Here is a 25814-nt window from a genome sequence, read left to right as displayed (position 1 = left end):
TGCACAAGGGGAGGTTTAGGTTGGATACTAGGAAAAGAAATCTTCTCAGAAAGAGCGGTGGTGCATTGGAACAGGCTGCCCAGGGAAGCTTTGGAGCCACCATCCCTGCAGGCATTCAAGAAACACACAGATGTGGTACTGAGGGATACAGTTAGCGGGCACGACGGGGATGGGTTGATGGTTGGACTCGGTGGTCTTTTCCAACCTTGATGATTCTGTGATTCTACAAATGAAAACATCAACCACGTTTATGTTTTGGCACAAATTGTTTGTTAGCAGCTGCCTCCGCAGAAGTCTGTATTTGTAGAACTTAGTAGCCCAAAGTAATCATATTCTGGAACATTAACACTGTAGGTTAGATGGAGTTAAGAAGTGTGTTACTTAGCATAGGAAACAGCAAATTACCATTACAGGGTGCATCAGCTTCCCATGTTCCATTCCTTTTTCCACCACCAGTAGGTTTGGGCTGCTGCCCAGTCGCTGTGCCTGAACTGAAAGATTGTGCAAGAAACTGAGCACATGCATCTATTTACTTATATACGCATTTATATTTGTATTTATATATATATTGTCTCATCCGTACTCTGTCTTTTAAAAACATCTATCAGACCAGTGAGATTGGAGCACTGAGAGCTGCTGTTTGAAGACACGCTCAGCTGAGGTTGGACTATATTATCCTAGAGGTCCCTTCCAGTCCCTACGAGTTTTGATCTCAGTGCACCAGCTAACGCTGCTCACTCACAGCCTTTTACCGCACTTTTTCCGCGGCGGAGTAAGCACGTAAGTAAGTTCCTCGCGTCTGCCGTTCCCAAGCGTTGCGCTGATGCACTGCAACCAAGCGATACGCAAACATCCGCTGCAAAAGCTGCTGCAGTGAAGCGCCGCAGCTGGGCGAGCTCCTTCGTGCTGCGCGGAGCATCGCCAATGCCTCCTGATTGTCATCCGCAGGCCGAGCCCCGCTTTGTCCTTAGCCCCCTTCACACCGCGCCCGCGGAAGGACGCGCTCCCTCCCCGACAGGTAACACGCCGCGACCCTCACATCGCCCCGTGGAATGAGGCAACAAAAGGCGACGGCGGGAGGAGACAAAGACTGTCATGGCGTGACACAACGCTCCCTACGCCGCAGGACGGGGCTCGGGGGGGGAGGGGGGACATTAAGGCAGGGCCCCCCGTGCTGCCCTCGGGACGCAGTCTCCCCGTCTGCCCGCCCATCCCGCAGCAGCCATCTTGCTTACGGCCAGCTACCCACAACCAAGATGGCGCTCGGGCGGTTGGCGGTGCCGGCACCACCCCGCGCCGAGCGGAAGTGACGCGCCCCGCGGCGGCGGTCGTCCCTCCGCTCTCTATGGTGGTTGATTCTTTTCTCCCCGCGGGCCTCGCGTCTCTTCCTTCGGCGAGACGGGAAATGGCCGACGAGCTGCCATAAGGGAGCGGGGCCGCCGGGAGTTCCGCCCGTCAGGTGAGGAAGGGGCGGAGGGGAAGGGGCCGCGGCGAGGCTCGGCGGGACGCTGGCTGCGTGCTGGCGGCCGTACTCTGCCGCGGGAGGGGGGAGGCTGAGGGGCGGCCCCTCCCCCGCGCTCGGCCGCCGCTCCGTTCTCCCCTCCCCCCTCCGCCGTGCGGTGCCGTCCCTCCCTCCCTTCCTCCCTTCCCCCGCCGCGTGACCTCCGCGCGCCGCAGCCATTATCCGCCGCGCCGCCCCCGCGCCTCGGGCCCTGAGGCGGCGGCGCCAACCGCACCGGGAGGAGGGGCCGGGCCGCACCGCGGCAGCCGCTTCGTGCAGCAGTCGGGCCCAGCCGGCGGCTCTCTGCCCCGTGCCTGAGCGGCGCCTCGGGAGCTAAGGTAGAGGAGGGGAGGTAGGACGGCGGCCCGGGGCTGATCCGGGCTCGTTAGGCCGCCCTAAGCCGGCTGCGGAGCGCGGCCTTTCCTTGTGGGCCCGCACCCCTTCGGCCGGCTCTGCGGCCCTTTCCGCCCTTCCTGCGGGAGATAAGCCCGAGGGGTCGCCGAGCAGCATTGGTCACGGGGGTGGGTGACTGCTGTGCTGCCTTCGCGGGGAGTGGAAGGGTGCTGGAGTGAAGAGATACTGCCCTGCGTGCGGTTGGCCTTGAGCCCGCGGCAGGAACTTCCCTTCAGGCCTGAAAGCTGTTTAGGCCCCTGTGTCTTAATGCCTTAATGCTGCTGCTCCCTTGTAGGGCCTTCACTGCCCTGCTTGGAAATCTCCCTCCGAGCCATCGCTGCTGGTGTGTGCCCCTCCCTGAGGGGGGCTGTTATATCCCCAGCCCTATCACGCTGCGGTATGCCGCTGCTGCAGGCTGTTGTGCTTTAGTTATTGTTTGCTTCGGAACCTTTAGTTTTCATAAAGAAATCTGCTCCTTGTTTTATATGTAGTGGTGATCCTGTAACACCTCGCTATGACTTGTCACTCCGTTATCACAAAGATCAAAGTTTTGCCCTAACAGTTAAATTTTCCTACAGGAGGACCCAGGGGCATGTAAAACAAAGGAGTGCTCCACACTGCGAACAATCACTTAGGTAGCTATTTGAGATTGAGTAATAGTTGGCTTGTTGTAGGTATATAAAAAACACCTCTCAGAATGATTGTTCTCAGCTTGGAAAGGGTTGATTTAGAGCATGGGGTCCCGAGAAAATACTGTCTACCTGTTTTCCTTCTTGTACTTCCCTCTTGTTGCATTAAACAAAGAGGGGTTAAGTAAGAAGGGACAGAGATTCTGGCGCGGAGAGCATTTCGAGCACGCAGCTTCTAGTGGCCAGGGGAGAAGAGTTGCTTCCTCCTACTCATCCCTTTTGTTGTTGAGTGGCAGGAAGAGTTTTAATGTGTTACATGTATCAATATGTGGAGCTGGCCGTGGCTGGAGTAAAGCTTCTGTGGGGCTGGCTCCAACAGTCCCTCGGCAGACATAGCCTTCACCCTTCTTTGGGGACATGGCAGGGCATGTATGTGTCCGGTGGGGAAGATCCTATTGCTGTGTGGGATGCAGAAAACTTGAGGCAGTTTGGGTTAGCAGCAGGGAGCTGTTGTTTGCAGCTGGGTTACACTTATTGGGGTGGATTCGACTCAGGCTGGTCGTGAAGGAGCACTTGTAGTGGTGTGTGAGCTTGAGTAATGCCAGAGAGCATTTGGGATTTGCTTATGTGTAGTGGAAACTAGGTAAGGGAAATTACTGAAGGGTGTGAGACTCTGTTCAATCTGTTGGGAGAGTTTTTCCCAAACGTATTTGGAAGAGGTGCCTTGTTGTCTTGGCTGTTGTGCTGGTGTTGGCCCTCACCCAGCCTTATGGTAAGCTAGATCTGGAAGGTAAGGTGGCTCTAAAATCAGCTTTGTTTTTCTCTCCTGAGTTTTATTATTCTAAATCAGTTCAGCTTACCGGGTACTTCTGTGAATATCAGTCTTTGGAGTGAGGAGGGGGAGGGTGGGCCTTTCTGTCAGCAGACTATTGTAGAAACCACTCCTGAATGGAGTATGAAATGGTCTCATTAAGCAAACAAACAAACCAAAAGCCAAGTCAAATAAAATAGCAGCATTTCTCTTGTTGCTTTGTTTCTGTTTTGACAAAATTTACAGAAATAGTCATTTTGATTTTGGCGTTTTTAGTTAGAAGAGAAACGTGTTTATGTTTGCGTATACTTTTACATAACAGAACAGCTATCAATTGTAGGATTATTCTACAGAGCTGCTCTTACTTCTATCTGGAGATTGGTTTTTAACTAATCTTACGTATACTTTCTGTAGTTATCTACTTCAAATGAATAAATTAGGGATCATATTTTTACACAAATGTTCTGTTCTCTTGACTGTTTCAGTTGAATTTTTGTGCTTTATTTTTATGTGGGCCCATTCAGTTTTTGTAATCGTGCAAGCATTGTGAAGATAATGGAAAAGGTAGGAAATGGTTCATGATAGAAATGGTAGGGAAAAAGAATGAAGTAGGAAGAAAATGTGTTCCCCAGTTCTTATTTGTACAGCCTGACATAGTTAGCTAAAATTTGTTGTGGTATTTCTGCAGTGTTTGTAGAATTCTAGGCAGTGATTATCCAGGTGGTGCAGGCTTACAGCTGCTAATGAATTGTGTTTTGTTCTTGCTTGGGATGTGCTGCTGTTGTACTTGGGCACGTTTAGAAAAAGAGGAGGTAGAGAATGGATAAGAAGGCATGGTTATTTTATGGCAGATATGCAAACACTGAATAGGTGCCTTACATTGCTGTCCTAATAAGACTGACTTATCTTTAATTTAGCGTATGTATAATGAAGGAGTACCAGAAATTCAGTAGGATTTCTTGAGGGCTGTCTTATCCTCTGATTCTTGTTGTATAATCCTTTTTCTTTTGAAGCTTGAATCTCTGAATGAAAATGCATTTTGACAACAGCTCGTGGATTACTTAACAAGATTTTTTTACTTAAATCTTATTGATAGCTTTCAAGTAATGCTTAATTAAGAATAATAACGGCTATTAAATAAGACAGCTAAAATAATACAGTTGAGAGAGAAAGCAGTGTTTTGCTAGTATAATTTTGGTTAACTAGCCTAAAATACCTGTTTAAGCTTCCATGTGGTGCAGAATGAGCGTGTGTAGCAGATATGTAGTGTCTGCAGTATCTGCAGAAAGCTTTAATATCGGTGTAGTGAGAAAGGCTCATGAAAATATTTAAAAGGAGTTGGAAGCAGGTTTTTATCCTTAAGTATTTGGCATGTTTGTAAGAAAAACAAATAGATGTCTACTTCCTCATCATCGTGTTCTCATTCTTTGGCATATCTTGTTTTCGTTTGGTGGCTGAGGCTGATTTAAGGCACCAGTGTATACTGCTGTTACATTAAGAAACTTACTGACTGTTTGATCATTAATGTGACTGTGCAGTTGGCTGTGTCATGGTTTGATAGTATGTTTTCTTTAACAGTACTCTCTGCTTGCAAGTACTGTTAAAAAGCTTGAGAGCCAGATTTATTGCCGCCTTTTGAAGCTAGTTTCAGGGAAGCCTTAAGACTGCACTGCTGCCAAAGCAGTCCTGAATGGGGGCTATCACAGCTTACCAGCCATGGCCCAAATGTGGGGTTGTGTTGTGAGCCACGGGGAGGTCGGACTGCTTCTTTACACGAGTAGTGCCAGCTTGTTCTGACTGAATGTTGTGGAGCCGCAGAAGCTTCCTTTGTAATAGCCAGCTTTCTTCTGAGACTGTGATGAAATGACTGAGAGTTTAGTGTAGATTTTTGCACATTTAGGGCAGAAATTAAGGGGAGGAGAAGCTTGAGTTGCCAGAACCATGCAGATAACAGCATCGGTGTTTTAGATATAGGCTGTGTTTCTTGCAGTTGTGGTTTCTTCTTTAAATGCTCAGGTATCTTGCTTCACATTCTTCACACACGGCTTTGCAACCTCTAGGTCTCTTCTGAGACCGGTTGAGAGAGAAGCTTAGTGCAGCTGAATAAGAGAGGCAGCTGATCTTTTGATTTGTGGATTGATGTTATTGTTTAGAAGTGTGATGTGCATAGCATCTGATTTTCATTGCGTTACCTGACATGATGTGACTTCAGACTGTGACAATGGGGACAAGATAGTCCCCAGGAAGAGGCTGCTGGTGATATAACTCTGCATGTACCACCGTTTTTCAAATTCTCTGTAATAGAGGTGAATCAAATATTGAAATTCTTGCTCACTGTAAGAATATGTACATAGGCAAACCTTTATTTAAAAATGAAGTCTAAAGAGTCTTTTCGATTTCTGCTCTTCTGCATGAAAGTTCTTTGGAAACAGACTTGTATGTCAAGCGTTTGCCTGTAGCAATTAAATGGAAGCAAAAGTGAAAGTAGTAAGTTAGGATTCTGATTTCAATTAGCGCCAGCCAATTGTTTTTAAAACTTGGATATAGAGGTAACGTCAAAATGTAGTAAATATTGATTTTGAAACTTAGCACTGAACTTCAACCGCTTAGCTGGAGTTTGTATTAATTTTTCTGTGTAAGAATGCTTTAATTAACCTTTGCTAGCTAATGCCATCTCACCTTTTGTCTAGACAAGATCTGAAATGGTCCGATACACTACTGTGCTCCTTCAGAGACTCATGCTTGCTGATGATGAGAAGTAAAAACTTTATCTTGTTAAAGCATATGTTTTGTAAAAATTGGAAATATCTTGGTCACTACTAGTGAATGGTAAGTGGAATTTTGATAGCAGGGTTTCTCAAAACAAGTGCTACTTTTTTTTTGTGCTCAGGTGTTTTCAATTTTTCCTTCATCTACAAGTGTGATTTAGGAACAGTAACAGCTTTGGCTTTAACAAACATGTTGCTGAAATGCAGAATTTCTATGAGGGTTCAGCCTGTCTATATTGAACTGGGACAAAATTCTGTGTCACTTTCATGGCATTTGAAATTTGTCTTAATGTCAAGTCAGATTACAAGTGTGTATTTGTGAATATATGTTTGTATATTCCTAAGGCTTTGAAGTAATTAAGGTTGAGGACAGTGAAGAGCTCCTACTTCTGAGAGTGGGTTCATTGTTTCAATTATATTCTATTTCTTTTTACCTGCAGAAACAAGCTGGTTAATTAAAGTCATGCAAATATTTCCTTTTTAAATAGGAAACAGTAACAGTAATGCTTACATAAATGTTGCAGAGAAATCTCAAAATAAAGCAGTTGTTTTACTAAGTTCATATCACACACAAAAAGATAATTCCAGTTAAGTACAAAGTTGTGTATTAGAGTTATAACTCCTATATGAATTTGTCACCTCATCCTCTTGGCTGCATGCTGTCTTCTCCCATAATTTGGATCTGGCAATTGTTTGGGTCATCGTTAATTCAGTTAGTTAACCATATGAGAGTGAACACTGAGTGTCTGTCAGAAGCCTTCTCATTGAAGGACCAGATGTGAAGGGTTTAAGGGCTGATGGTTATACAGCCCTGGAAGCAGGACCAAAGGACTGATAATATATGGAAGGGAAGCAACATTTGCGCTTGGCAGTGGCTAACATATAAGCTGCTCCAAATCTCAATGTGTGGTTTCACTAGTCTAGGACTAAATTTGCTGTTTCTTATGTTGCCTTTTTGTAGTAAATAGCTTAATGTTTGAACCCATTTAAGCAGGAGTTGATGGTCCTTTAGTAAAAGTACTTGTCTCTCATGGTCCATTTCTTTCTACTCTGTAGGATCTGTGTTGCTGAAAGCAGAGACGGAGTATTTTAAAATAACTGATTGGTTGACACAGACCAGTGGCTTGAGGTAAGATTAATTCTGTTTTTAATCGCTCTGATTGAACCCAACTGTTAAAAATCAAGGTTGATTTTTTTCTTAAAGTCTGTGCTGGTAGCAAGCTGAATTGTATAAATCTTTCTGAGATGAATGTATGGTTTCTTTAAAGGTCAACTATTGTATCATATGTAAATGTCAACTATTGTACCATATATTCACTTGTTGCGCATAAGAATGGAAATGTACAAATGTTGTTCTATACAGGGAAAGTCTAATGTTCCTTTTCCTTTAAAACTGAGATTAGGTTCTGTAGACTTTTTGTGTATCTAAAGTTTGGTATGAAATTTCCTCTTAATAGAAAAACATTTTTTCTGTTGCTCTAGGAAAATTGTAGCTGTTTAAAAACTTGTGTATGAACTAGATAACATAAGAGACTAATTCATCTTTTGTGCACTTAATTGAACACAAAAAATTAAACCCAATCTTCTGAGTATGTTATGTTCATTTATTATTCTTTAAATGGAAGGAGCCATGTACAGGCAGCTTATAATGTATTATCAGTTAAATAATTATAGTTAATTGGAAAGCTAATTTAGGCTTAAACTGTATTGTATATTATTTAATATATATACATTACATATAATGAAATATATATTTTCCCTAGGTTAGTTTCAGATGAGATTAGTCTCTTTGGGGCCACACAAACTCAATGCAACTGTGATGGGGGAAAGTTAAATGGGGCAAGAGTGACCAGTGATAGGGAAAGGTTGGTCTGTTTTTTCTTTTGGATTTGCTTACATGTGTATAAAATCTCTACAGTTTTGTTAACTTTAAGCTATAGTTCAGTTGGTTTGTCTTCAGTATTTCTTCTCAGATAATGTATTTACTATATGTGTAAAATTCGGTGTAACAAAAAGCACTTGTTGTGTTGAGCTTGTATTTTCATTATGATGATTAGGAGATTTTATGCTCGTTTGCAATACAAAAACTAAAAGTTGTTTTTTTTTCTCCATTTGTTTTAGTGGTTATTATTAACTGTAGATAGGACATTAGGGGCTGAAAATGTGGAGAGTTGATTGTTAACAGTTTATATTTTCAGTTTTTTTCCTGTGACCCATTATTTTTTGAGCTGGGCAGTCTCAAAAGAAAATGTTAATGAGGCAAAATTGTTATTATGAAATGAAATTGGAGGGTTTATACATTGCTTTTAGAGAATATTTTAGACTCCCACTGAAACTTTGTGAAGCCATAGATTATAGAATCACAGAATATCCTGAGTTGGAAGTGACCCGTAAGGATCACTGAGTCTAATTCCTGGCTCCACAAAGGACCACCCAAAAATTAGACCATATGTCTGTGCATGTTGTGTAGATGCTTTTTGAACTATGGCAAGTTCAGTGCCTTGACTACTTTTGTGGGGAGGCTGTTCCGCCCTTACAGTGGAGAACCTTTTCCTGATATTCAACTCAAACCTCCTTTGTCACAGCTTCATGCTGTTTCCTTGGGTTCAGTTGCTGGTCATCAGAAAGAGATCAGTATCTGTTCCTCTGCATATCTTTTTGAGGAAGCCATAGGATCTCATGAGGGCTCCCTTCTTGTCTCCTTCACTCTGGGCTGAGCAAACCAAGGATCTTCAACTGCTCCTCACGTGTCCTCCCATCTGGACCCTTCACCATCTTTGTAGCTCTCCTCTTTTTGTACTGTGGTGCCCAAAACTGCACACAGTACTCAAGGTGAGACCACACCAGTGCAGTGGTGAGTTGCTAGAAATGCGATGCTTGGTAGACCCCAGGATATGTTTGGCCTTCTTGGCTGCCTGAGCGCATGTTCAACTTGCTGCTAAGACCTCCAGATCTCTTTCAGTGGGGCTGTTCTCTAGCATCTCATCCCCCAGTCTGTTTGTGTGGCCAGAGTTACCCCTTCTCCAGTGTAGAATTTGGCACTTGCTCTTGTTAAAGTTCATGTGGTTGGTGATTGTTTGGCTCTCTGTAATTTGTCTAGATTTCATGGCAAGGCCTCCCCTCCCTCTGTGGAATCAGTAACTCCTCCCAGTTTAGTATTGCCATTAAGCTTACTCAAAATACCTTCTAGTCCTACATCCAAGTCGCTAAAGAGAGCTGGCACTAAAATGGAGTCATGGGGAACTCTGCTAGTGACTGGCTGTCAGCCTGCTCTATCCCCACTTAGTATAACCCTTTGGGCCTGACCCATCAGCCGATTGCTTGCTATTGTACCACCATGTTTTGGTCTAGCTGTGTGCTCGACGTTTTGTACAGAAGGATACTGTGAGAAACAAAATAGAATTGTCTCAGAATAGAAATGAACAAGTGCCGAGTCAAATTCAAGTATAGACTTGAATTGTCATGTTGCTTTGGGTAAAAATAAATAAATAAAAATCTTTTTACACAGCGATTTCAGCCTAAGTAGTGGAAATTTCAGGGGCTTCATTTGAAGAAGGAGGGCTGGCAGTACTTGGCAGTTCTGACCAACATTCTGCGGTCATAATGATAAACTATATAAAATGAATGGAATATTTAAATTTAGTTGTAGCTTAGTTTCAGTATAGATCCAGATCACAAAGGTATAGTGGTCTAGACTTGCATTATTTCTTGTCCTAATTTGTAGAAATATATTTTTTTAATTGCCTGCTTATCTCCTTCTATACAGGATCAGTTTGCAATTGAACCTGAGAAATCTCTTGTATTTTATCTTTTCAGACAAACAGCTTGCATTGTAGTTGTGTTATGTCTTATAATGTTTAAAATGTTGTACGTTGAGATTTAATTTGCTAATAAATGTATTTTCTTTGAAGTTCTTCTGTTTAGGTAGTACTATACCTCTTCCAAGAATTCTTGTTTCAGAGTGTTAAAATCTTACAATGTTTGCATGGTCTCTAAATAGTTTCATCCCTCTCTTTCTCCTCCCTTCAACTGTTTTTCCTTCTCAGAAGAAGTACATCTACTGGGAAAAATGGGTCGATCTAACTCTAGATCACATTCTTCAAGATCGAAGTCCAGATCTCAGTCCAGCTCTAGGTCAAGATCCAGGTCACACTCTAGAAAAAAGAGATACAGGTATATTCATGTCATACTGTGTAAAAAAATTGTTTTTTGTGTATTGAGTTTTGTCTGGAAGTTATTTTTCACTTTCATGAGGCTTGGGATCTTCATTTTAGACAAGAACCAGTCTCTGGTTTGAATAAATCTTACGTTTGTTTAAAATTTGACTGTTCTACTCTTTTCCTGTATCTTTTTTGTGCCCTGGTATAGTTTCAGAATGCTAATGGTTCTTCCTGATCTGTTCTTGGTTTGATTCTCCTGTCCCTTTTCACATGATGTTTTCTTTCTCCCGTCTCTTTCCATGATAGTTTTTTTTCTGCCTTTCTTATGTGGCTTTTTGAGTGTGGAATAACTTAAGGCTTCAGCAGATAAACTTGTCTTTTCAGTTCCCTTTTCTTTCACTTTCTTACGTAGCTACTTATTTAATAAGAGATGACAGAATTCGGTGTTTACTGTCTTATCAGCTACTGCTGTCTATAGACTGGTATATTTAATTAAATTGGAGGTAATCTAACGTCACGTTCCAGGCTATGAACAGTGGTGGATGGAGAACTGAGTGCCGTGTTCTAGAGTGGTCATGATCTCTTAAAATAAATAAATAAATAAAAACAGCAGTGCAAGCCATTGGGGCTGGTAATGTCTTAATCATGTGATGCTGAAGTCTTAAGTTTCACAATTCCATAGAATACCAATATTTATTAAAATTCCTTATGAGATAGAGATCATTCATATGCTGCAGAATTTACTTGAAGACTTATTCTGCCTGCCTTACCATTCTGACTGCATTAGAACAATCTAGCATCTAGTCTTGAGGCACTTCTTTTTCGCTCTCCAGTTGTTAAATGTTAACATTTGTTTTTTAATTCTAGTTCTAGGTCTCGTTCAAGGACATACTCACGATCTCGCAGCAGGGATCGTGTTTATTCTAGAGATTATCGCAGAGATTACAGAAATAATAGAGGAATGAGACGTCCCTATGGTTACAGAGGAAGAGGTAGAGGGTATTACCAAGGAGGAGGTGGTAGATACCATCGTGGAGGTTATAGGCCCGTCTGGAACCGAAGACACTCCCGAAGCCCTAGGCGTGGCCGTTCACGTTCCAGAAGTCCAAAGCGAAGGTCTGTGTCTTCACAGAGGTCCCGGAGCAGATCTCGTCGATCTTACAGATCTTCCAGGTCCCCAAGGTCCTCTTCATCTCGTTCTTCATCCCCATACAGCAAATCACCTGTCTCTTCCAAAAGACGTGGGTCTATGGAAAAGCAGGCAAAGAAAACTGAAGGGGCTCCTTTGCAAGATAGCCCTTTGAAAAATAAATCACAAGACGAACAGAAAGATACATTTGAACATGACCCATCAGAATCTCTTGACGATTTTAATAAATCATCAGCAGCTTCTGGCGACATTTGGCCTGGCCTTTCAGCCTATGATAACAGTCCAAGGTCTCCCCACAGTCCTTCTATTGCCACCCCGCCTAGTCAGAGTTCATCTTGCTCTGATGCCCCTTTGCTTAGTACAGCCCACTCAGCAAAGGACACACCTCAACATTCCCATTCCATTCAACATAGTCCTGAGAGGTCTGGCTCTGGTTCTGTTGGAAATGGTTCTAGCCGTTATAGTCCTTCTCAGAATAGCCCATTGCATCACATCCCTTCAAGGAGAAGCCCTGCAAAGACAATCCCATCTCAGAGTGCTCCCCGTGAGGAGCCTCGAACACGTTCATTTTATCCTGAGACTGGGGAACAGGAAACTGTAAAAGGTGGAAAGTTCCTGAAAAGGTAGGAATTGAACTATAAAATTAACGTTGCATCTTAAAATACTGTCTGTAGCAAAGCTTTTTTTTATATTATTTTTATTTTTTACAAGATCATCACTGTGCCTTGGAATGTGAAATACTGATGAATGTTTTTAATAATTCTAGTCTGGTTAGGGTTGAGCTGTTTCCTCCTTTATAATGCTTCAAGTTCTTGTTGGGTGATTATTGGAGACAGGGACCAGCGTCCCTGGAAAACTCCTTTGTGGTACATTTTCCTGTATTCCATTTACTGTTCAGAAAAATACTAATTGGTATGGTAGAGCAGACTTGCTTGTTTGACACTGACTTCTGTTCAAGCACTTAAATGTTTTTAATGCTTAAGTGCAGAGTTTAAAAACAGATGTTGTATTATGATTGATTTGTTGACTAGACAGCATTCACTGCTAATTGTATGGTGCTATGTGACAACTTTTTCTTGACTTGCGTTACTTAAGGAGGGTAGGTTTTAATATTCTTGGAACATAATTCTACTGATGTGAGGAACAATGAAATGCATGTTCTCAAAATATTTGATATACTTGATACAGTTGTAGCTGAAGAAGGAAGTTATCTTACCTTATAGATATTAGACTGTTTCTTTCTTATTTACCTTGCAGTTCGGTGGGTTGATTAGAAAAATGAATTATAGACAAATATACATATGGTCATATGATTTTTCAAATGAATTTGCCCTGTCAGTGATTTTTAGTATATGTAAAAATATACTGATAGAAGATGGGGGGAAAAAAAATAATCAAAAAGTCAGATTTGCTTGAGGCTAGACTTACCGCTGCTGGTGGATGTATTTTGGACCTATGTGAAGATGTGTAAAGACAAAGCAGTAGCTAAAATCAATTTGTGAACGTAGTTGGGACATAACAGCTGTCTCAGATTAATTCAGATTTGAGTTATTAAAGTTTTATATTAATTTGATAGGGAAAAAGGACAGGTATAAGAGTACATGAAGCAGTGTACCAATTTAGAACGATCAAGCTAACCACTAGCTCTTTTTACAAACTCTAGTGGAGAATTTTACGTGTTCTATTGAAAGACATTATTTTCTTAAGATGTTTTTAGTAGTGCATAGATGACAGTACAGTATGAACAGCATGCAAAATTTACTTTCTAAAGTTGAATGGCTCAGTGTAGTATGTTTTTTCTTATTGGTGTGGGATTGACGCAAAAGAGGAATGCAAGTGAACTGGAATGAATGCAATCCAGAGTTACCAGTCTCTTCTTTGCTATCCACAGGTACACAGATGAAGAGTCTAGAGTATACCTGCTTGATAGGGGTAATACCAGGGAGAAGGAGGCCCAGAAGGAGAGAGGATCAGAAAAAGGGAGGACAGAGGGAGAGAGGGAATGGGAGGATCAGGAAACTTTAGACTTTTTCGTTGATAAAGAGACTGGGAAAGAGAAGTTTAATGACTCTGAAGGGGAGGACACAGAGGAGACAGAGGATTACAGACAGTTCAGAAAGTCTGTCCTGGCAGATCAGGGTAAAAATTTTCCTACTGCATCTCACCGGAATGCTGAGGAGGAAGGAACCAAATACAAATCTAAAGTAACAATGAAGGGCAATAGAGAGAGCGATGGATTTAGAGATGAGAAAAGTTATAAGCCTAAAGAGACTGGCTATGTAGCAGAAAGGCCTAGTACAACAAAGGATAAGCACAAGGAAGAAGACAAGAGTTCTGAGAGACTAACAATGAAGAAAGAAACTCAGTCACCTGAGCAGGTAAAGTCTGAAAAGCTCAAAGAACTCTTTGATTACAGTCCTCCTCTACACAAGAATCTGGATGCGAGAGAAAAATCCACCTTCAGAGAGGAGAGCCCACTTAGGATCAAAATGATAGCCAGTGACTCCCATCGTCCTGAAGTTAAACTCAAAATGGCACCAGTACCTCTTGATGATTCCAATAGGTAAATTATTCCACTTGATGAAGTGGTTCTCCACCTGCTTGCAGTGTCACTCATCTTTATTTAAACTAGTGGTTTCTTTTTGTGTGTCTTTTTTGTTGTTGATGCATTTTAGACCTGCTTCCTTGACTAAAGACAGGCTGCTTGCTAGCACACTTGTCCATTCCATCAAGAAGGAGCAAGAGTTCAGATCCATCTTTGACCACATTAAGTTGCCACAGGCCAGCAAAAGCACGTCAGAGTCATTTATTCAGCATATAGTGTCCTTGGTTCATCATGTCAAAGGTATGTGTTCAATTTACACATTCAGCAATAGCATTATATAATCATTTAAGACTGTTAGCCAAGACTGCTGTTTGTAGTACAGGAAGATTTCAGCCTTCTTAATGTTGATTTAGTTGAACTTTTCCTCTTAGGTATACATATAATTGTTAAAGAAATAATAGTCACAAAAACAAGTATCAAAAAGGCAAGCATTGTAGAGCATAAGAATACTCATACTATGTTTCTTGTTAAATTTTTAAGCCAAAGTAGCACATAAATTGTTAATTTTTTTTTTTTTTTTTTTTTTTTTTAGTAAAGCTTAAGCATGCTAAACTGCTTAATCTTTTTTCTTCAGTTCTATTTGAATGTCTTTTCACCACTTAATATAGCATTGCACCTCCTTTTGGTGCACCTTACAACTCATATCCAGATGTTTACTAGAAAGCTGGTTTTGGTCTCAAACTAATAAAGTGTAAGAAGTGGTTCTCTGATCTTAAAACACACTGCTTCATTTTATTCCTATTTGACAGTATTATTGGACATGAGAATCTAACTTCTAGAGGCATGGGTTAAGTAAATCTCCATTAAATAGTTTATACACTAATTATTTTCCAATTTATCGGTAGTGTCTGTTGCTTACTGTAAATAAAGTCTGACAAAAGGGGTGTATTTTGTTCAAGTCGCATACTGGCAAAGTTTTCTCATTCAAGAATAGATAATTCCTTAAACTCCAGTGAGGATATCTAGAGTGTTTTTAAATTCTTTTTTTTTTTTTTTTTTTTTTTTCTGTAGCATTTACTTAAATTTCACCAGGCTGTTGTCTAATTCTTGTATTTAATATACTATGAAAGAATTTGCTGGTGAACGTTACTTACCATATCATCATATAAAAGGGGAATGTCAAAATGCTAAATGAGGTGAGAAGTTTGGGTGTGTCTATCTGTGTGCGTTGTTTTAAGAATACTTTAGCTTTTAAAATAGGAAAGATTTTGGTGCTAGAGGTATATTTTTTTTTCAAGTCTTGTTTTGTTTTTGAAGTAACTCTAGGCAACTAAGGCCAAACGACTGTGTTTTGAATTTCTTAGCCTATTACCTCTACTACTTTTTTTCTATGTTAATATAGTAGACCCAAAATATTATTGGGACACCTGCTTAGAGCATAACAATCATTGCTAGAAAATCATTTTATTGATAAGAGACCTAAGGCTATATCTAATGAGAGCTTGGCTTAAACGGCACATGTAAGCTGAAGTATTATTGAAATTCTTACGTATTGATCCCAAGTTAAGACTTCTTCTGTAGACTTGTGTTAAACAGATAACTGGTAAATATGACAGCTTAACAGAGTATCTGGTCAAGTTTTTAGTATATGCAAAGTTATGACTGTTTTTTGAAGGGAGAACTTTTCTATGCATTTCAAACTTACTGTGGTCTATGATCAGATTTAGTAACTATTTTGACGATTTGAAGTTATGTTCGTTATTGGTGTGATGCGACCAGTCTGAACAGCTCTTGATTAATGTAGAGCTGAAAATGCCCAGTGATGTTTTCTTTTTCATTATAAATAGGTCCTGGAATGTGTTTTGAAATGGCAAAATCCATGTTACAAAAGTAAAATAGCTGTTGAAAGATACAGATGCCAAACAGGCAAAGTTGAACCTTCTGTCTTCCTGGCAAAAATGGCATAAAAACAGAGTTGCTAGCTCAAATTCCTGTGTTTGATGGAATTATGATTGAGGCACTACCCTTGTAGTGGCCGTTTCAAGTTTTAATGGTTGGTTATGAGACAAATACTGGATGCCGGGCGGTAAGTTGACACAGATGTATGTTGACCTGTTAAGCAGATAGCTTGCTTCATATGTAACATTTCATAGCTCATGACTTTATGTATTTCTATATTACATTTAAACACATTTGTTGAGCTGGTTTGAAAACTTGAGTTTTGCTGTTGCTAATTTAACTGTCTCTGAAAGCAAGAGAAAATTTGTCAGAGAAGTTGTCAGGTTTGCCAAGATGCCAGATGCTTAAATGAATTTATTTACATTTGGATGTGTTAATTGTCTTGAATCATTACTGTTAAAACTTCGAATCAACAAATGGTATTATTTTAAGAAATGACTTGTTATTAGGTCATCCATTTAGTTATTGAAGCATACATTACTTAAATGTTTTCACTGAATTAACTTAAAGTTGAGACGAGTTGTAAAATGTACTTCTTGCAAATACTTGTGACTCGAAGTAATCTTATTTTTTTTTCTTATGGACAAAGTAGAAAATCACTTAAATTGTTCTTTTATTTCACTAGAGAAGAATGTCATTGAAAATGAACAAGTCTTAATCCATGTATGATGCTTGAATTAGATTTAATCCTGCCATGGTGTAGTTATAAGTAGATTTGCAGTGATTCTGTGCACTGTAGCTTTGTTTGGATTACAGAATGTGTAAGAGTAGGAAAAGCCAACACTTGCTTGTTGTTCTAATATATTTACTGAAAATATTGTTTTTGCCTGCTACTTGCCTTTCTGTCAGGAGTAAAATAGCTGTCAGTTGAATTAAACTAATGAAACAGTATTTTTCTATTGTAACCAACAGAGCAATACTTCAAGTCAGCTGGAATGACCCTAAATGAGAGGTTCACTGCGTATCAAAAAGCAACTGAAGAGCACAGCACTCGGCAAAAGAGCCCAGAAATACATAGGTATATGTTAATTGCTTCTGTCTCAAATAATATCTGCTAATATTTCTGTTCTTTATGTAATACTTTGTTGATTTTGGTGCAAATACAAACAAAAAAAAAAAAACAACACCCAAACCAAAACAACTACAAACACTGGAAAAAAACACCAAAATCAAACAAAATCATTTCAGTAAAAGAAAACTCAGATAAGTAAACTCTGCCTTCATCTGTGGCTTTATAGAAGATGTCTTTTCTACCTCTGCATCTTATTTGGGATATATGTACTTTTCTCACATACGGTGCTCAAATATTGAGGAAGAAATGTTTTGTGTGTACAGGGCTTCTTTTTATCTTCAGCTTTATTCTTCAGTGTGAGATGTTCCATCTCATAGTGCTTTGGTTTTTGTATCTGTTAACTTATAGCAGTTTTTTTCCTCTTGAAATACGAGTCTGGAAGGTAAGTAGATAACGCAGTTGTAATTTCTAATCATGTGCTTCAGGTTACAGGATGCAGTGTACTGTGATAATGTTGCATGTGATGTCATATTGTCTCCGTTTTCAACTTTGTAACATCTGTTAACTGAGACGTAACTTTAACTATACAACAAGCTGTCAGTGTTGATGTTTGGTTTTTTGAAGGTTGGATATCAAACCGGCTATATATACTGATCTTCTGGAATAACTTATCTTGAAATCTCTCCTGGAAATGTGAAAAATCAAACGTGTATTTATCTTTTAGTATACTTCACAAAACAAAACCAAGGCTTTTAATTTTTAGCTTGCTTCTGTATTCAGGTGGTGGGACTTCATATGTGAGAGTTTGTTCTGCTGCTTAAGTGCCTTGTTATTCAGACTTCTGTTGAACTTCATGAGGCCATAAACAGTTGCATACATATATGGCTAGACACTGCTTTTATTTTACATTTAGGAGGATTGACATCTCTCCAAGTGCCCTGAGGAAGCATACCCGTTTAGCAGGTGAAGAGAGGGTCTTTAAAGAAGAAAGTCAAAAAGTAGGTTCTAAGTAAATGTTAAGTATCTATTTCTAAACTTAATGTGATATTTTTCCCTTTGAATATGAACTTCCAACTTCATGTCAGTTTGTGTATATCAGTCTTTTAGAATAACTTACGTTATGTGGAATATTTGCATTTCAGAACTCTTTATTTTCCTGTGAGTAAAACGCCTTACCAAGAAGCCAGTTTGTGTAGCACTGCATGAGTATATTGATATTGTGGCATGTAAGATCAAGATGCCTCCTAACTTCCTGTCTTTTGGTTGTTTCTTGGCACATTTTGTGTCCAAGGACAAAGAATAGGAGGTGCACAGTAGCATGGCCGATTTTATAAAGGTATGCATGCTCTGCTAGCAATAATTAACTGGAAAAAAAAAAAGGTGTACTAAGATGTCGTACCAGAAAATACGTTATGGTCAGTATGCATCAGAAAATAGATGTCCTGTTGGCTCAATGGGAGCACTTGCTTAAAATGTAAAATGTTAGCTGTTCTCAGATCTAGCCTGTAAAGCACTTAAGCTCAATTTCTGTGATAAGGAGTTGTTGTAAATTGTCTTGTCTTTTTGAAAATTGAAGCACCATTCACCTCCAGAGGTTCTCTTCTGGATGTTTTCTTTCAAAATCTTAGTCAGAAATGTGGTTTTGCTTACAGGGAGATAAAAAATTAAGATGTGATTCTGCTGATCTTCGGCATGACATTGACCGCCGTAGAAAAGAGCGAAGTAAAGAGCGGGGAGACTCAAAGGGTTCCAGGGAATCCAGTGGGTCAAGAAAGCAGGAGAAAACTTCAAAAGATTACAAGGATTACAAATCTTATAAAGATGACAGGTAAATGTTTGAAAGCTCTGTATAGGTTTTTAGCTTCTAATTAACCTTTTGTAATTGTAAGCTTAATTGCTTTCAATTTTCAATGTTTAATGAAACGTTTAAATTTAAACAAATAAAATTATTTGTTTTACAGCAAATATGTATTATCTGTCTTTTACACGGCTTATGGTGGATGAGGACAAAAACTTTGGAATAGCAAGCTAACACTGAAAAAAAAAATGACAAATTAATCTGTCCTATTATCCAGGCTACATCAGGAGGTTGGACTTCAATGCAGTACATTTCTATAAACAATTTGTGTAAGAACTTTGGTTCGTTATGCTTGATTCCGCACTTTTTCAACTCATAACACCCAGAGTATGAGAATCTTACTGATACTTAGATTTAACATGGGTGAAAAGGGGAACTTGTATTTTTTTCTCTCCTAAAGCCAGTGGGCTATTTTCTAAGGAAAAAAAGGTTAGCATATTTCAGTGGATACTGTGTAGCAGTGGTAAGAGTTTCATCAGGTGTAAGCTTCCTTTAAGTAATGTTATCTTGTAAATTGGGTCAAATTAGAACTTCGGGGGATTACCTAAAGTCTTGCTGTGTGGGATTTATTATCCTGCTTTGTACTGGGTATACAATGAATTCTTATGTTTCCTGTTCCCCATATAGTTTCTGACTCTGGTATCCACATTACCTTCCACTGGCAATTCATACAGGCATCTTCATAGGGCAGCCCATAGTGTATGTTCTCAACAGTGTGCAAACTGAATTATGTAAAATTTCTGTAAAGCTCTGCCTTGAGGGTTTTCTTCCCTTTGATTTCTGTTTGGTTTTTTTTTTCCTCTGCCTCAGAGAAAGGCAGATACTAAAAGTAACAGAACTTCTTAATGGCAACATAGAAAAACTCTTTGCAGTTTGCAGACTGCTGTTTTCAACTCACTAGCAATAGTATACATTTAGTTCATTTAAATGTCAAGAAGAGGCTTGAAAGTGAAACTATATCTTTCCTTAGCATCTGAAATATTACGTATACGTGTGGCTTTATAACCAGATGGGGGATAGTTTTTATGTAAAATATAAATAAACCCCTTTTAGTATAGCATGTTACATTCTATCTAGTGCTTTTAAAATAGCACAGAGTCTGTCTTTTTATTTTTCAGTAAGCAAAAAAGAGAGCAAGACCGTGCTAGATCTTCTCCGTCTTCCTCTCCATCTTCTTCTTCATCTGGTTCTCGAGAAGAAAAGGATTGCAAGAAAGAAAGAGATGAAGAGTTCAAAACTCACCACGAACAGAAAGAATACTCTGGTTTTGCTGGAGTCAGCCGGCCAAGAGGCACCTTTGTAAGTTGCATTTCTCCTGTTCTTCCCCCAGATGATGAAGACTGTAACAATAGTGTAACAGATTAAATGAATTGTTGCAGTACTTAGTGTTAGCCTAGATCTTTTTTGTCCTTGTGATTCTTGAATTCTTTTACATGTGGTTCCAATTCTGCAGTGCTTTTCTTTCAGCTTTGTCCAATAGAAGTCTTATTTGGTGTATGAATATTCAATAGTATAATATTAGAGACCCTAGTGTAAGGATTGGAAAAATGATTTATTGTTTATTCCTTCCTTGCTGTTTTGTAATTACGCTGTTTCCTAACAGGATATTAAAGTTGACCTTTCTATGAAGATGAAATCTTGTCATCTATTACCTGTTACTCTCTAGAGTTTGTTTTCTTTTCTCCATAACTTTCAGTTTTACTTTGATCCTTTGTGTGTAATATCTGTGTGTTAGTTAATAGAGAATAACGCGCAATGCAACACAGGCACCAATTTTGGAAGAGAACTATACTGGGGAGAGGAGATGGTATATTTGCTGCTTTCCAGTGTTTCTCTAGCCTGGACTAGCCACAATAAGCGTGGAAGCATATTAATCTAACTCTGGAATGTGTTATAGCATTGTGATTTGGAAAATACTGTTTTGACCTTCATGGTCGTCATAACATTCTTTTAAAGGTAAAAATTGCATGTTAACATAACTTACTGGGAAATGTAGCAGCGTTAGAAAAGTTTAAGTAGTAATAGAAGAGACCTTGGAAATAAAAACATCTGTACAAATATTAGAAATGCCTTTAAGGTCTGTTTGTGAGTGGGCAAAAGATAATGGGTAGAAGTAATTACATGCTTTTCCCAGTAGCTCCTTTGCATAGCCTGTTTTTAAGACAAAATAAGGTAGAAAGGCATTGTTTGATTATAAATATACTTTGTAGTAGTGGAAAATAGGTTTTGAGCTGAAGAGAAGAGAGTGTCTAAAATGCATGTGAGATGTGCAGCACTTTGGGTTTGAATCTTCAGTCTTGGGAGTTGTAGCTCCTTTAAAAAAGAAAATAAAAATAATCCAAGTTCCAAATTTCTGATGCTAAAAATTGTTTTCCCTCTTTCTTGTTCTTATATATAATTAACAAAGGAGCAGGTGTGTGGTGTAAATGTACTAACACTTTGGTGGTGCAGATACTGTATGTGACACTACTGTGCAGTTCCCAGGTGCATAAGCTACCAGCATGTGGCTAAAAATAGAGCTTAAAATTCTCTTAAGAAGAGAATGAGGGTTTTTTTTCTTAAAAACAAACAAAAATTCCTCTGAATCAGTGCCAGCTTTACTGCTTTATAAAATTAGATTATACATCTTTTAAAGAGAGAGAGTATTTCATGTGAAATTTAAGCAGCTATGAAGTAGAAAAGTACTAGTTGCTAATAATATGACTAATGGTGATTGCCAGTTATGGATATGCATTAATAACTGATTGATATTCTGTAATGACACGCATGGTCACATGCATGCTTATCAACCAAACAGTTACTGAGAAGGCATATTTAATAGGCCAACCTGTTGACTTAAATATTCCACTTCAGGGTACAGACTGGGCAGTATTGTAAGATACTAGATGGCTAATGTAGAAATGTCTTTGTGATTTAGGCTAATAGTGTCATAATTCAAGCAAGCATAACTTTGGTTTTGGAGTAAGGAAAATATTTTTGTTGTGAATATTCCCTAAAACAGGAGTCTGTATCACTGCGAGGAGAGTGGCTGACTGGGTAGAGGAAATCTTTCTGTAAGCTAAGCTGTTGGTTTGTTGTTAAGTTAGTGTAGACTTTGCACTAATGCTTACTGATAGGCTGAAATGCTGAATTCCATGCTTGTTATATGTAACATCAAACCATAAATGCTCTGAATAATTTTGAAGTAGGAAGATAGAAATAAGAAGAAATAGAATGCTTTTTGTTTCTGAAATATATTGGAAGGTCTTGTAGCCTTCAACGTAACTTTTTCAGACTGATTCAAAGCACTTTTAAAGCTATCCAGCATCAATTCTACATTGGAGGTGTTGGAGCTTACTGAAATTAGGTGTGCATAGAACTCTTTTGTTCTTCAAGTTAATTACATCTTTGTCTGTTTATGGGGAATACTTTGTCTTAAATGAAACTAATTTCCATTCCTAGTTCTGTTAACTGCTCTGAAGACCCAGCTTTATTTTTAATTAGGTTGTACATAAAGTGTGTTCTGTAGTAAGGGTTTTTAATAATCTTCCTAACCTCACCATTCTTCTCTTAAATAGGGAATGTGTGGATAAATTCCTGCTTAATACTTTCTGCAAGCCCAAAGACTTGCGTGCTGAGGAAACTGGATATGTTACTACTCAGTGTACTTTGGGTTAAATATTTCCTGTATTGCAGTGAGGCTTTTCAATCTAGTCATCTTGACATTCTGTTTATTTATGATAAAGAGCACTAAAGGTACTTCAGGATTGTTCCTCTATGCAGTAGACAGGGTTGTTTTTTGGGATAAGGAGTGTTTATTCATTTGAAATGTAATCTGTCTTAAAATGCATAACTGAATCGCAATTGAGAATGAGTGGCACAAAGTGGACAGCTACTTGCAGAATACATTATTTGTATGTATTCTGAAATCATTTTCTTGTAACAGATATGAATGTCTCCATAAGTCACTTCACTTTTCCCCCTCCTTCAGTCAAGGATTTTCCATTTAGGTTTTTGTTTGCAAACAGCTTCAGAAGCTTCTGACTTATATTGCAGCAGACGGCTTTACCAGCAGTTAAAGGAAATTTCACTTTGGTGAATGTTAATCTATACCAAGAACTCAAGTGTGTTTTAACTCTTACGTTTAGTAGAATCATTATTCTGATTTGAATGCTTGAATACACTACTTACAGTAATATGTGACTTAAAAAAAAAAAAAAAGTTTTATATTTTTAAGAACAGAACGAGCATTTTCAGTAGCAGAAAACTTGAGCTTTTTGTTGTGGCTTTGTATAAATGCCTTAAATAAAATAACATTTTGGTTAATCAGTTTCGAATTAGGGGCAGAGGAAGAGCCAGAGGAGTCTTTGCTGGAACAAATACTGGTCCCAGCAACTCAAATACTACTTTTCAAAAGAGGCCGAAGGAAGAGGAGTGGGATCCTGAATATACCCCAAAAAGCAAGAAATATTTCTTGGTGGGTGTAGAGAATTCTATGTTATGCATGCTTTTGTTTTTTCCGAGTGTGTTTTTATGTCTGCTGTTAAGGAGGTTGACAGCTACAGAAGTCGCATGCATGTTCAAAGAATGACTGCAGTTATGTAATCAAGAAAATATTGGAGCTCTAGGAGCACCTAGTTTAGCTTCTCTTGTCTTTCTGCAGCAGGCTGGAAATAACTGAAGCTTAAGGTAGAATTCTTCTCTAAAAAAATATTTATCAGTGAGATAGGGAAGAAGGCATGCTCTGGCTAAAATATGAAAAACAAAAGCAAAAGACTCGTGCTGTATCTTTGTGGAGATTTATCTCAGTATGGCATTCAAGCTTTGTTTTTACATTTATCTAGAAACCCACAAAAGTGAAAGATCAGGAAAAGCTAGCAGTATTTGTGGGTGGATTTGGGTCAACTCTGCTATTAGCAGCCTTTCTGTTCTTACCAGAGTAGTATAATAGGCATAAGTGATCTTAGTGATGTCTTCCCTGCCCCCCCCCCCCACCATTCCCCCCCCTTCCATTCTGGATCAAGAATGGAAGACTGTTGATATAACTAACCAGTAAGTAGTTAGTGTACTGAATGTTTAGTCTGCTGCAGCTGATTTATCTAACAGTGCCAACTTCTAAGGGCATCATTTCACCACTGGAAACCATTAGTTAGTGAAGATAAGACCTCCTTCTATAGTATTTTTTTCCCCACAAATATACTAACAGGTAATCCAATAAAGAACTCAACTTCAATTTGCATGTATGTAAAAAGTTTTCTCCCTGTTTCCACACTACCACCCTGTAAATACTTGAATGACACATAATAGTAAGCTACTTATGTTTAATAGCTTAGATTTCTTTCCAAATCACAAGTTAAAAAAGTAGGTATTGGAGCTGGTTTTCATCATTCTTCTAACTATAAACATTGTATATTAAATCTTTTTCTGTTGTGCCCGTGCAGTGCATGGAATGTCTGTCAGAAGTCATGTCCAATTCTGTTAAGACTTTATTTAGCGCCAAGATAGCAAACGTAATGTTTACTAACCAGAGAAACTCTTTTGTTAATATTAGATCTCAGTGGTTTAAAAATGATTTGCATTACCTTGCACGAGTAAAGCAGGGTTTCTGAGAACTGCCTTCAGTTACCTTTCCTTCAGTATAAGGGATTTTCTCTGCCTTAAAGTAAAAAAATAAAAAGCACATTCCTAGAGTTTCTTCCGTTAATGGCTTTTTCCTTGCTAAAAACAAATGAGTACTTATTTCTGATGACTGAAAAAAGAAGTGACAGATTTGGTTTGCTGTGGACATGCCCACAGCTAATAATGACTCTGAAATCAGGTTTTCGAGGTACTTCTAGTTATAGCATTATGAATTGTAGGGATGTGTTTCATAATGTAATATACAGATAATCTGCATTGTTTTTTCTATACATGGTGTAAATTTGGTTCAGAGTACAGCATTTAAGAGGTGTTGTAACCTTATTGTTTGGTATATTATAGCATGATGACAGAGATGATGGTGTGGATTATTGGGCCAAACGAGGAAGGGGCCGTGGTACTTTCCAGCGTGGCAGAGGGCGTTTTAACTTCAAAAAGTCAGGTAGCAGTCCGAAGTGGACGCATGACAAATACCAAGGGGATGGGATTGTGGAAGATGAAGAAGAAACGATGGAGAACAATGAAGAAAAGGACAGACGCAAGGAGGAAAAGGTAAGCAGTTTGGTGAAGTGCAAAATACATGGATTATCTTACAGAATCTCAGGTGATGGTTGGAGGGGGAGGTGGCAGATCACTTGGAAAAGTTTCTTTTAGCGTTTGGTTATTAACTGTTTACAAGAAGACTGTTTTCTTTCTTTCTGCAGGAATAACCTCGGAAGAAAGCTGAAAGAGCAGCTTTTGCACCACCCACACAACATTTTTAATATGTTCTTTTTGTTGTCAAATGAATGTAAGCATTTTACTTAAATTTTACTGTTGGAAGTAGTTTAGAGGGATTGTTTTTCTGTTTTAAGCCTTTAGGTAAAAAAAAAAAAATCTTGATATAGTAAACTATGTTAATGATCGTACAGTTAGAAAGTAAAATATTTGTAACAACTTTTAAGAAATTTTACTGTTTGTTATATGCAGTGTAATTCTGCTTTGTCCAAATACATGGTCAAGTACAACTCTTAAAAGTTTTGATTCTCCCCTATGTCTGTGTTTTATTCTGAAGTAAACTTGCAGCTCTGCACACCTGAAATCTTGGAGGAGCATTTTTTATCAGCTGATTGCTACTTCTTTGTTGCTTTTTTTTATTAAAAACATTTTTAATGATAGTTCTGCATTCATAATGTGAATACAAAGTCACGTATGAGGTCGATTACACACTAGTGCACAAGGGGTACATTTACAAGAGGTCTTGAAATGTTAAAGTGATTCTTATTCTCATGCTAGAGAGAGAAACTAGGAGGGTGTAACTGTCACTGTTCTCTAGTAGCCCGAGGAATACGTATGTATATGAATTCTTCAGTGAGTTTCAAGGTTATTTCTCTTTCGTAATGTGAACTTTAGAAACCTGCTTCCAAAGCACT

The 25814-nt window shown here is 39.0% G+C and overlaps 1 protein-coding gene across 16 annotated transcripts; it reads left to right on the top strand.

Moving 5' to 3' along the window:
* Nucleotides 1-825: 825 nt before the first annotated feature.
* Nucleotides 826-25557, top strand: BCLAF1 (BCL2 associated transcription factor 1). Of its 16 annotated transcripts, XM_072330781.1 has the most exons (15): nt 1299-1459; nt 6025-6163; nt 7159-7231; nt 7866-7967; nt 10149-10275; nt 11130-12035; nt 13304-13975; nt 14088-14257; nt 16829-16934; nt 17842-17926; nt 18581-18756; nt 19905-20085; nt 23096-23242; nt 24745-24954; nt 25107-25480. In XM_072330781.1, exons 5-15 carry the CDS (start codon nt 10172-10174, stop codon nt 25110-25112), a joined length of 2763 nt encoding a protein of 920 aa, XP_072186882.1. In that variant the 5' UTR covers nt 1299-1459; nt 6025-6163; nt 7159-7231; nt 7866-7967; nt 10149-10171; the 3' UTR covers nt 25113-25480. The 16 variants fall into 16 exon arrangements, with proteins under 16 accessions (XP_072186881.1, XP_072186893.1, XP_072186887.1 ...); XM_072330775.1 differs by lacking the exon at nt 7866-7967 and having other exon boundaries at nt 1225-1459; XM_072330788.1 differs by lacking the exon at nt 7866-7967 and having other exon boundaries at nt 1294-1459; nt 13829-13975.
* Nucleotides 25558-25814: the final 257 nt, after the last annotated feature.

This window comes from Excalfactoria chinensis, chromosome 3 (assembly GCF_039878825.1).
Source record: "Excalfactoria chinensis isolate bCotChi1 chromosome 3, bCotChi1.hap2, whole genome shotgun sequence".
NCBI classification, from domain to species: Eukaryota; Metazoa; Chordata; class Aves; order Galliformes; family Phasianidae; genus Excalfactoria; species Excalfactoria chinensis.
Note: the sequence above shows the minus strand (reverse complement) of the source record. Positions and strands in the feature narration are given on the sequence as shown.